General features: G+C 37.7%; 1 protein-coding gene across 23 annotated transcripts in view; it reads left to right on the forward strand.

Annotated features, from left to right (window-relative positions):
* SOX6 (SRY-box transcription factor 6) overlaps positions 1-12,703 on the forward strand; it is a 451,605-nt gene that overhangs the window by 240,684 nt on the left and 198,218 nt on the right. For 21 of the 23 annotated variants that reach the window (XM_048853489.2, XM_048853504.2, XM_048853488.2 and 18 more), the window contains one exon: positions 9,597-9,686. The exons of the other annotated variants lie outside the window; for them this stretch is intronic. In XM_048853489.2, coding sequence (XP_048709446.1) covers positions 9,597-9,686 — 90 coding nt within the window. The remainder of the gene's footprint in view (positions 1-9,596; positions 9,687-12,703) is intronic. 23 annotated transcript variants of the gene reach the window in all.

Here is a 12,703-nt window from a genome sequence, read left to right on the forward strand (position 1 = left end):
TTTAAGAGAGCACTCCACACTCTTACAGTTCTAATTTTGTTTGCAGTGTAGTTTGTAGCCATGTTGGACCCAGGATATGAGAGACACAAGGTGGGTGAGGTAATATCTTTTATTGAACCAACTTCTGTTGGTGGAAGGGACGAGCTTTTGAACTACACAGAGCTCTCTTCCTGCCAGACCTGAAGAAGAGCTCTGTGAAGCTTGAAAGCTTGTCTCTCTCACCAGAAAAAGTTGGTCCAATAAAAGATATTACCTCGCCCACCTTGTCTCAGTTCTAATCTTATCATTTTGTGGAAATCTTGTCACCATGAAAAAATATGTAGTAGTTGGCAGATTCATTTGGTCCCTGTCCTAAAGAAAACCGCTTTTGAGGTAGTCAGTTGTTGGATTTACATTATTGCTATTAGGCAAGAATTTCTACTAGGAACTACTGTTCCATTATCATTGAGTTTACAAATATTTGTTTACATTAGGCATCAATTGTTGCTGTTTGTATTACAGTAATACCTACAAATCCCATCCAAGATTGGGGCCTCATTGTATTAAACACTCTACAAACACACAGGCTACATCTATATTTGAGTTGAGCGGTGTGATTCCTAATTCACATAGCCATACCAGGCTAGCTCTGCTAGGGCAAGTATGCTAAAAATAGCATCACAGGGTAGCATGGTCAGCGGCATGGGCTAGCTGCCTGATTAAGTGCCCAGGGGGTCCAGGTGGGTATGTACTTGGGGCAAGTAGCCCTAGCTGCCACCCAGGCTACCCGAGGTATGCTGCTATTTTTTAGCACACTTGCTCAAGCGGAGCTAGAATGAGTATGTCTCCGCATGCTGGGAATCACACTCCCAGCTCCAAGTGTAGACATAGGTATAATGAGATGTAGTGTCAGCCCCTGAGAGGTGAGAGTATAAATAGTCAGGAGAAACAAAAGGGTAGGAAGGAAAGTTGATGCGCAGGAAGATGAAGTGAGCTGGCAAGGGTCACCTAGCAGATCAGTGGCAGAGTGAGGTATAGAGCTTAGGGATGAAATAATAACCATCTGTAGTAGGTATACCTTTTCTCTTTTGTTAATTTTTCTAGTTCTTAAGTCATATTCTTTCCAATTACTATCTTATTTATGCATACATGGCTGGTCGTAGTGGCATTCGCCGTCAAATTGGCTGTTGAGGGGATAGTAAATCAACAAAATCTTGAAACGATAGTCAAAGAAGTTAGTGCGTTGGCTAACAACATATCTCAAATGTCTTATTTTTAAATTTTCTGTTATACCATGAAAATTAATTACTCTAGAATGGAAATATGGAAATTGAGGAGGATGAGATGAGATTCACTTGACCTAACTTACTGGTGACAGGAAGATTGAAACCAAGCTACTTATGAAGCGGAGGCAGTGGCACTATATTGTGACTATGTTGAGCCTTCAGGCTGACTTTTGATTAATTCTGTATTGTTGCCCTCCTTTTTTCTTTTAGTTAAAGTTTATTGAAAATGAAAAGGGTAATTTGTATATGAAAGAAGAAAATGAGTAATATGGCATCAAAGAATCTATTTTAGTAACATTACACAAACTTTACACCCTTGCATTAAAAAAAAATAGAGAGCATCATCCAGCACTTACGTTTGTTAGTTATGCTTAAATTATATTTTTTATTTATCAAGTCATGACTGTAAATATGAAGTTCTTCATTTCAGTTTGAATTGGTGTCAGATTATAAAAGCTAATTCTTTCAAAGTGAATGAAATTCATCTTGCTGAACACTGAAATGTTACAGTTTGCATTTAATTTTAACATTAAATACATATTACCAAGAATGAAGACTATGATTTTAATGGTATAGAGCTATGCTAAGTGGTTCTTTATCTCAAGGAAATCTAGAGGGCAAAGAATTCACAAAAGGCATGTAATCAAGCTGTTCTTGTACACCTGAAGATGGATCAATTAGTGAAAGGTGCTACCAGGCTGCACACACAAATTAAGTCCGATCACTAGATTGTAAAATGTACTTCACTTTCTAAATAACAGATTTCTTTAGCTGAATCTAATAATGCCATTGGTAGTATAAAAGTCAGTAGCACCCAATATACACTAACTAGATCAACATCTGAATGATTTTTTTAAAACGAAATCTTGCATTTTACTGAAAAATTCTTGTATTTTCTGAATTGCTTTTTCTAATTAGATTTTTCTCCTTTATGTGAAATACCAAAGCAAACCCTTCAGTTTCAGATGGATAATAGGTTGTTTTTGTTTTTATTGTTGTTGTTGTTTTGGTGTCAAACCCTGAGTAGATCGTCATGGAACTAGGGAAATCCTGTTCTCACATACAAAATCAAGATGTTCTCAGGCCAGGTCCACACTAAATAGCAAGGTTGACCCAGCTACCTTTTTCAGGGGTATGAAACGTTCACACCCATGAGTGATGTGGCGACGCCGACCTGACCCCAGCTGCAGACAGCCCTGAATCAATGGGAGAATTCTTTTGTGGGCCTAGCTACTGCCTCTTGGGAAAGTGGATTAATTATAGTGACAGGAGAACTCCTCCTAGTGCTGTCGTGAGTGTTTACACCCAAGGGCGACCATGCTGCAGCTGTGCTGTTCTAGCAGTTTAAGTATAGACATAGTCAAAGTGAAGTTAAGGAACAGGAGAAGAGGGAGCCACTATTACTGCTGTTTACCAGTAGTTTGGATTTTGGAAAAAAAGACTTTTTCCTTAAACAAATATATCAAATGGGATAATTTCCTGTACACTGTTTCTCTCCTGTAACCTTGACTTGTCTGAGGCCTCCAAACTCATTTGACTTAGCCTGATCCAATCAATACTGTCATCTCTTGTTGTGGAATTGGAAACCAATGAATACGTATAATAGCAATGGCTTAGGGACTATGTGCTCCACAGTGAAGATGGAAAAAGTTTCACATTTTGGGACGTTCCCAGAGCCTGCTAAAACATAATGAATACTTATTACATTCAGTGAAATCTCATTGCATTATAATGTGCATTGTAACATTCCTATAAAGCATACCTCCTGAACATAAGGATGGGAATTGTCATGCTCTTAATTGTACAGCACCCTTTTTCTGTAACACTGGTGGGAAGTTCGTCAATCTACTGCGGGTTATATCATCCTTTGAAATATTTGCTCTTGTGCTATGTATGGTCTGATATTTCCCCCCAGGCTTTTCCAACACTCCCTTGAGTTCTAATATATTTTAGATGCACTTAGAAAAATATGTCACATGTACCTTTGATTGAATTACATTTCTGTATACATTTCCATTCATTGTTTATGAATTTATAGTGCATTTGCAATCATTATTAATAAATCAATGTGCTTTTGTCTTCTGTCACAATATAATGTATATATTCAAAAAGAATTGTATGCAAACAAGTCATGTTTTAGAACTCATATCAGTAATAATTATCAGCTCACAGTATTGTTACAACATGCTTTGAAAGAAGCTTATTATGAAAGAAAACAAGGCACTGCAAGGTAGCAAGAGTAAGACAGTTCAGTTGATCATTGATATGGTAAATATCAATGTAAATTGATATCAAGTTGTAAATATGCCACTGTATACTACAGTGTTTTATTAAGTCTCAAAAAGTCAAAGCTGATTTGAAATAATAATGTCTGACAGTCAGGGCTTTGAAGTTTTGCTGCTGCACTCTCACATTTAGGCTTTCTTTTATGTACGACTTTACCGTAAAAAACAAAAACACACATGGTATGAATGCCTTCTTCATATCTGTATTTCAAAGAAGGTAATGAGAGGCTACTTCAGTAAATTAAAAACAATCTGAAACTATGTGGATGGACACAGGCCATTGTAAGGTCATACAGTATTCATGCAAGATATAGTCTTGGTTGCTTGCTTGTTCAAGGTTGTGAGACTGGAATAAAATAGAAAGAGAGAGAATGCAAAAGTTATACTTGACAGGGAGAAGATGACTTTCATTTAGTCAGAAGAACTTCAGAGCTTGGCTGTGATAGTTAGCACCCGTTCTTCATCACCAATCTTGCAACAGAGTGCTGGATTCCATCCATTCCATGGCTGATTGATTAGCCAGTGGACAAATGTTAATTGTTTTCATCAATGCTTTGTGTTCATGGAGAGATCCTTTTCATCTTCTATCAAGGACTCGCTTTACGTTTGTTTATTCAGCTTGTCTATCTTGTAACAATCTTTTCTCATCCACCATCACAAGTTACCACATTGAGGGAGAATCCTGCAGTACTTCTACCCCATTGAACAATTAAAATTACTAAAAGAAATATTGACGGGTGGGGATTATGCAATAAATATCATAGTTTAAAAGAAGTCAGATTTTGATAGATAATCCAAACTCTAATTTATAGGTAACACATTTGCTCTTGTTGTCTTGGGAAGAAAAGTTCTCTAGGGTGTTTAACATAAAATATATGGAGTCAAATTCTGTGCTCTACTGACTTACTGTATCCCATTCTGTACTGACTTACATCTTGGGTAACTCTATTGGCATGGGTGAGTTAGCATGGGGTGAAAGCCGTAGAAAATATGCTTAGTTTATAAACAAGAGCTGGGCCCATGCCACACATTCAAAATCCAAAGGTGAACATTTATCAAGAGTAATCACTTTCCTTGGTTAGTTTATAATAGACAGTCCCGAACTGAAACATCCCTAAACTTCACAGATGTCCAGATTCCTAGGCTTTGGGGTGCTTTAGAGTTGGAGCCTTGATTCAACTTACTCTTCAAATAGTTTTGCACTCCAAAATTGGGTCCAGACTTCCACAAAGTCAGTGGAATTTGGAATCCAGTGTTCTGGTTCAGGCCTGTTTCTATAATGAACTAAGCCAGGAAATGGATTACTACTATTGAAGAAATTTCTGCTATGTAGGAAGGCAACTTTGAAGATTTTATATGTATGGAGGGAAATTGACTTTCAGTATTAAAGGAAAAAACACATCTCCTCACCATAGATCCTTTTCAGGCTGTGTGCGCGAGCACATGTGTACAAGGGCTCGGGGAGGAACATATTTTTCACTGTTAGCTGCTTGTTACCCCTTCCACGTAGGTGAATGTCCAATTTCAGGTATCTCCAGTGAGATAGGTGAACATATAATGATAATTTTAATTAAGAATTATGCAAACCGACCCCCACCAGTTGCAAACCTTCTGGAATTAAAAAAAGAAGAAGCTGTAATTACAATATATGTTCACAGTTCTTAAAAGTCACCCTTTGTATTTTCCTAACCTTTCTGAGTCTGCTCAAGAACAAAATGTAATAGCAAATAATTACGAGCTGTTTGGATAGAAGTTCAGTATTGAGAAATACTGTGCAGACCTGTGCAGTCTAATATCTTTTAAAGAAATACTTCCTTGCAAATATATAGAAAAAGAAATCTACAACTATTAACATGATTATATTAAGAGAGGGGGCATACAGACTGACCCTTCTTTTATTCATCTTCCTACTCAATGGAATTCTTGAAAAATATGCTTCTATGCTTGTATATATTCATACATGTGTTTGCTTCAGGGGTGAATTTCTTCTCAGCTCTCATGAGATTATTTAATTGTCTCTTGATTCTGTTATTTGTTGCATCCTAAGATTTTGTTGTGGTGGTGGTTTTGTATCGATTGAGAGAAAGCATCCTGGTGAAAAGTCATTAACATCATAACCTACATTAGACATCAAAATAAAGTCAAAAGGCTCTTCTTTTGCATGGATGAAGGACTGAAATTTTGGCAGGAGAGCAACAGACAGACATCTTTTAAAACTGATGATATCACAAAAAAGGACAGATTATAATGTTCTGTTGGTAATTGATGGTTATTTGTTGATTCTTCTATAACTAGGCCAAAACTCATAAAAGTAATACATGCTTGTAATTGTTAAAATTGAATAATTTGTTTTATTGTATAACAAATATTTTAACAGTGTCTGCTGCAACTTACCGCTTCTTAAATTGTGTCATTTATGGAAAGAGATAATTAGTAAATAAATTGGCTTTTCTACTGAAATACTATTTCAAAAATATTAACAAGCTATATTGTCTTTCGAAGGAAGTTTACATGGCATAAATGTGTTGCAATTAAAACCTTGATCTTTTGAGGGTTGTAATTTGGTTTACATGAAACTGCTTTTTTCACATATGGAAAGTTAATATGCATGTTCGCATGAAACACGTTTGCATCTTAAAAATGTTATTGGACAGATTACCTTATTTTCCGCCTTTAACTCCCTCCGTAAAATGCACCTCTTTTGTGATTCCTTCCAATGCTGATCTCTGTGACAATCCCCTTTGTGTTGGAACACAGTGTTATCCCCTATATTGTAACTGGGTAAGGTAGGAACAAATCCTGCTCTTCTTACTCGTGTGAGTACTCCCAGCAGGACTGCCTGCATGGTAATGCGAAACAGGATTTGGCCTTTAATTTGCAAGTAATTCACGGCGGAGACCTTGAGATGAATTCTGCCTTCATTTACACCCAAATAACTCTTGGTAAATCAGTGGGATTGCATTACTGTAAATATGGTCGTTAATTGGTACCTTATGTGTTTGTAAAGCACTGTTTATGCCTAAAGCAACCTCTATTAATAAAATATTGATTATTGGCCTGATATTGAGAGGTAATAACAAATTTTGAAACAGAAAGTAATCAAGGACATAGAGATGAATGGTAATTGGGATAAAATACAACATGGTTTTGCAAAAGGTAGATTGTGCGAGACCAGCCTGATCTCTTTCATTGAGAAGGTAACTGATTTTTTACACAAAGGAAATGCAATAGATCTAAGCTACCTAGATTTCAGGGAAGCATTTGATACAGTTCCACATGAGAAGTTATTAGTTAAATTGGAGAAGGTGGGGATTAATATGAGAATTGAAAGGTGGATAAAGAACTGGTTAAAGGGGAGACTACAAAGGGTCATACTGAATGGTGAACGGTCAGGCTGGAGGGAGGTTACTAGTGGAGTTCCTCAAGGATCAGTCTTGGGACCAATCTTATTTAACATTTTTATTACTCACCTTGGAACAGAAAGTGGGAGTCTGCTAATAAAATTTATGGCTGACACAAAGTTGGGAGGAATTGCCAGTACAGAGGAAGACCAGAATATCATACAAGATGATCTATATGACCCTGTAAACTTGAGTAATAGAAATGGGATGAAATGTAATAGTGCAAAGGGCAAGGTCATGCATTTAGGGATTAATAACAAGAATTTTTGCTGTAAGCTAGGGATGTATAAATTGGAAGTGACAGAGGAGGAGAAAGACCTAGGTGTATCAGTTGATGGCAGGATGACTATGAGCCACCAATGTGGTGCTGCTGTGAAAAAGGCTAATGCAGTCCTAGAATGCCTCAAGTGAGATATTTTGAGTAGAGACGGGGAAGTGTTAGTACCATTATACAAGGCACTAGTGAGACCTCATCTGGAATATTGTGTATAGTTCTGGTCTCTCATATTTCAGAAGGATGAATTCAAACCGGAACAGGTACAGAGAAGGGCTACTAGGATTATCTGAGGAATGGAAAACTTGTCTTATGAAAGGAGACTCAAAGAGCTTGGCTTGTTTAGCCTAAACAAAAGAAGGCTGAGAGGAGATATGATTGCTATCTATAAATATATAGAGGGATAAATACCACGGAGGGAGAAGAATTATTTAAGCTCAGTACCAATGTGGACACAAGAACAAATGGATATAAGCTGGCCATCAGGAAGTTTAGACTTGAAATTAGATGAAGGTTAGGAAGGTTTCTAACCATCAGAGGAGTGAAGTTCTGGAACAGCCTTCCAAGGGAAGCAGTAGGGGCAAAAGACGTATCTGGCTTCAAGACTAAGCTTGATAAATTTATGGAGCGGATGATATGATGAGACTGCCTACACTGGCATGTAGCTGATCTGTGAAATGAGATCATGCCTACAATGGCATGTAGCTATTAGAAAATGTTCCCAACGGTCAGTGATGGGACACTAGATGGGAAGGGTTCTGGATTACTATAGAGAATTCTTTACCAGGTGTCTGGCTGGTGGGTCTTCCTACATGCTCAGTGTCCAAATGATCACCATATTTGGGGTTGGGAAGGAATTTTCCCCTACATCAGATTGGCAGAGACCCTGTTTTTCGTTTGCTTTCCTCTGCAGCATGGGGCACAAGTTACTTGCAGGTTTAAATTAGTGTAAACTGTTGTAAATGGTGGATCTGTAACTTGAAGTCTTTAAAGCATGATTTGAGGACTTCAGTAACTCAGCCAGAGGTTATGGGTCTATCACAGGAGTGAATGGGGGAAATTCTGTGGCATACAATAGGCAGATCAGTCTAGATGATCATGATAGTCCCTTTTCACCTAAATGTCTGTCAGTTTATAGGTGCTGAAGTGCTAAACCCACTCATCTCCCATTGAATTCAGTGGGAACAAAGAGTGCTGAGCACTCCCATGAGGTACTAAGATCCCGATTTATCAAGACGCTTAACAAGTGTCTAACTTTAAGCAGCTTCATTTAAGTCAGTGGGACTACTTACATGCTTAAAGTTAGGTACATGCTTAAATACCTTGCTGAACTGGGGCCCAAGTGCTTCTTGGGACTAGGCCCTGTAATTGTAATGGAAGTTAATCATACGCACTGTTGAGAATAGATCCCACAAAGTTTAATGGAGATTCCACTGCCATTATAAACAGAGAAAGGGAGAAGGAAGTATTCAGCTATATATAAAGTTCTCTCACTGAGAATTTATAAACCTTGAATAGATGTTCTTAGAGGAGGAAGACTCCAGATTGTGACACCAATCATATGAGTTACCCATTCCCTGTCTTAAAATCACCTTTTACAATTTATTTTTGGAAGGTTAAATTCTGTAAGTTCTATTAAGGGACTTAAAAATAGCTTTTGATTTAACTGAGGATTATGTTATGCTCCATGTTAAATTTTTCAGCGAAAGTAATGTCTGATCCTGGAGGACTTGTTGAGGCCAGATTCTCACTACATCTTCAGTGCAGTAACTTCAGTGAGAGTTTTGCCTGAATAAGGCCTGCTGGACTGAGCTGAAGGTTTGGATTGCAATATGACCTTCAGAACTTAAATGCCAATCTTCTAATTGTTGCGTAGCTTACGGGAAAAAATGCTGATACTGTGAACATCAGAAATCTAGAATTGTTTTATGAATTCCATGAAGACATTATATGAATAACTTCTGCATTGACATGAGTAAAAAAAATGTGTTTGTGATGAACACAGTGAGCCAAATTTCCAAAAACAGTCTCTAAATCTTCAACTATATTTTGAATGTGCAATCATTTTCAAATGCAAAAGATAAAAATTTGTACATGGAGTGGCAATCTATCTATGTAAATTGGCATGCATATATTCTGAACCAAGTTCTGCTCTCATTTAGATCCTTGTAAATCCATAGTAACTCTATAGTTAACCTCAATGGAGTTACACGGGATTTACGTTGAAGTAGATGAAAGACCATTTGGCCTCAAGTTCATTCCCCTTTGAAAATCTGGTTCAAACAGATCAGGTAGGATGGTTTTGAAGAGCTAAAGGAGACACTTCCTAATCTATAAAGTTGTATTAAGTATTTATTTTCCTTTTTAATAGACTCATCTTGCATGGAAAAACTACTTTCTAAAGACTGGAAGGAGAAAATGGAAAGACTAAATACAAGTGAACTCCTTGGAGAAATTAAAGGTATAATATATTAAATATTTAATCGTGGACATAATATTTTAGTCACTGAATGGAAGAAAATGTACATTTAATGCATGAACCAATCATTGATCCACATTCAAAACTCCCACCGACTTTAATAGGACTATGGGCATGGAATGATACAAAGTTCAGGTGTTCTATTCTGTTCTCTCTAGCGTTCAAGTATATAATGGAAATAAAATGAATAAATTAACATCTGTTTTTCTTTGAAACTCTTTCCAACCAACTCAACCTATTTATTTAGAATGACAGGTATATTTGAAAAACAAAGACTTTTTTATGCTTAAAACTTAGTTACAAGCAGGGTTAAGAATATTTCCCTCTCATTTCAATTTTATTACAAACTTTAAATGTATCATATTAGTTCTCTTACATCGGTTAAATATCTCAATCTCCGGATACCAAAAGAAAAAGGCAAAAGCATCCCATTGCAAAAGGATGTGGGTTAGGAGTAATTCCCAAAGAATGTATTTTTGTATAGGTAGTATGTGGGGGACTCTTATCGACTGTGGTGGGATGTCACACTGTGCTTATTTTTTTTAACCCTGTGCTTCAAATGTCCAATTTGAAGAATGCTAGGTTTTTTTTTACAATTGAATTATCCTTAGAGTTGAAAGAGAGACCCTGGGTGAAATTCTGTCCCACTGAAGTTGATTGGAGTTTTGCCGTGTGTATAGCCTGTGATTCCAGCAGGTCCCAAAAAATGTGTGGCACTTGGGATCTAATCAGTGTGGGAGGCTGTGCTAATAAAAAAATAATTTGAAGAGCATTCAGTGACAGGATCCTTAAGGTGCTTCTCTCCCTGCCCTTTGGTTCTTCCATGGGGTTTTCTCTTGGAAGGAAATTCAGGCTATTATTGTTTGGATTGGAAAGAGAACTTTTCTTTCCACTGTGAGCTTAGATATTTTACACTATTTATGACATATATTGAACAGATTTATTTCTGTTGATTGCTATGGTCTTATTAAATGACAACTATAAATACATGGGAACAAGGATTTGTTTGTCATACTAATGATGTCCTTACTAATGTTAAAACAAAAAGAAAGACTATCTGAAGAAAATTGATGCTTGTGATTTTGCATTTCCACCAAAAAAATGTTCTGAAATATGATGCATTTACTATAGATATAAACAAGATGAAGGTTGGCCTTCTTAATAAATAATTTATAATCACTTCTGTCAGCTGATACCATGTCAAAACCTAATTGTTTTATTATGTTTCCTCTGATTGGATTTCTCCTGTATCGCTATGACACTGCAAAGTATTAGGTAGGAAAGTATTGATGACTGAAATAAGACACACAGTTTTACTAAAATATGCTATGCCTGCCTGCAATAAACAAAAGGCATCAAAAACTGGTAATTCGAAATGCTAATCTATTTAAAACCATGTTGTCTGCTGATAACATGGAAAGTGTTGGACATTAATTGCACAAAATACGACTACCCAAATCTCTGAATAGAAGCTCCTTGAATGCCATTAGTGAATCAGAATTAAAACAGGCTGGGTCTCTGGCAATGATGGATAACATATTCCTTATTATTTTACATGGGTGGTTTTTTCGGCATATAAAGCCTTTTGATGTACTTCCGAGTGTCATTCAGTTTTTGGTTGGGACATTTAAAGTTTGACTTCTTATAAGGTCTGTTTCCACTGAAGAGTTGACACAGGCTCTTATTAAGGTATTGTCCTCAAACCCTGTTCTGTCCACCCACACGCTCCCTGAGTTTGGTCATGCTTTCATCCCAGCATAGCTGGTTTGTCTAGGACTGTAAGCTAAAACCCAAGAGAGGCTTTCACTTGGGTTGGTAACCCATCCGCTTTGCAGTGAAAATGCAAGTTAAACCATCTGAGTGCTGATACCTTCCCACAGCTCCTGCTATGTGCCCAGAAAGACAGAGAAGTTCTTCCACAATTCGGTGACACACACAGGTGTGTCAGCACCAGTGAGGACACAGTAACCTGGGTATGGCTTTGCAGAATGACTACTCTGGCTGCTCAGACCTGGATGCCAATTGCCCAAGTTAACTTTGCAGCGAAGACATACCCATAGGGTCTTTTTCTGCCTCATTCTTGTAGTACTCAGTTTTTACTTTGGCCCTCTGGTTAACTGGTTGTGTGCATATTATAAAAATTTAAATGTAAGTGATATCCAGTTTGGAGCCCCTTTTTGCTGCCCAAATGGTGTAAAGCAGCCTTAATATAAATGAGAATTAAGTCCCGAGTGTCTTATTTCTGCCTCAAGGAGAGTTTTAGATTATTACATGTGTTTTAGCCTGTGGTGTTAGCATAGCCAAAGGTAAGACCAAGAAGCAAATTTTGCGTAATGTGAAGTGAGATTTAGCCATGTGCCCCCCTCCCATTGAAACTTTGTTCTTCTCTCCCACTGAGGCCCTGAGTTGGCCAGAAGTGTTTGTTAGAGAATGATACCGCTCCAGAATAGTGAGCCCCTAATCTAGGGAGCCAGTTTTTATTCTCCCTGCAGTGCCAATTAATCCCTGGGCTGGCCCTGCTTGATGGCAGGGTGCTCTGGTACTACTCTTTTCACTCTTCCTTCAGAGGCTCCACATCATTTCAAACTTCCCTCTGATGAGTTGAGGTAGACATTACTTCTCAGAAGCCAGCCAACAGCTATGTCTTTGCTGACTAGATGGGTCGCTGGAGAGTGGTATGAACTGCTTCTGTCCTCATAGGGTTGATTGCACTTTAATAGAGCCTTTACTCTAGTGGTCACTAAATGGTTTACAAACATTAATGAAGCCTCATAAGACCGCTGTGAGGAAGGGAAACTTTAGTATGAGTGAGTAAACCATAGTAATGAAAGATGAAGTGACGTGCCCAAAGCCAACAATGAGTCAATAGCAGAGTCAGGGATAGAACCCAGGGATCCTGCTTCAACCCTTAGTAAATCCTTAGAGCTCCTTGCTCTAACCACAGATGACTTTCCTTAATGGTCCTTATCTCTACAGTGTTCCCAGCTACTGTCAGCTGA

Source organism: Caretta caretta, chromosome 6 (genome assembly GCF_965140235.1).
Source record: "Caretta caretta isolate rCarCar2 chromosome 6, rCarCar1.hap1, whole genome shotgun sequence".
Taxonomy (NCBI): Eukaryota; Metazoa; Chordata; order Testudines; family Cheloniidae; genus Caretta; species Caretta caretta.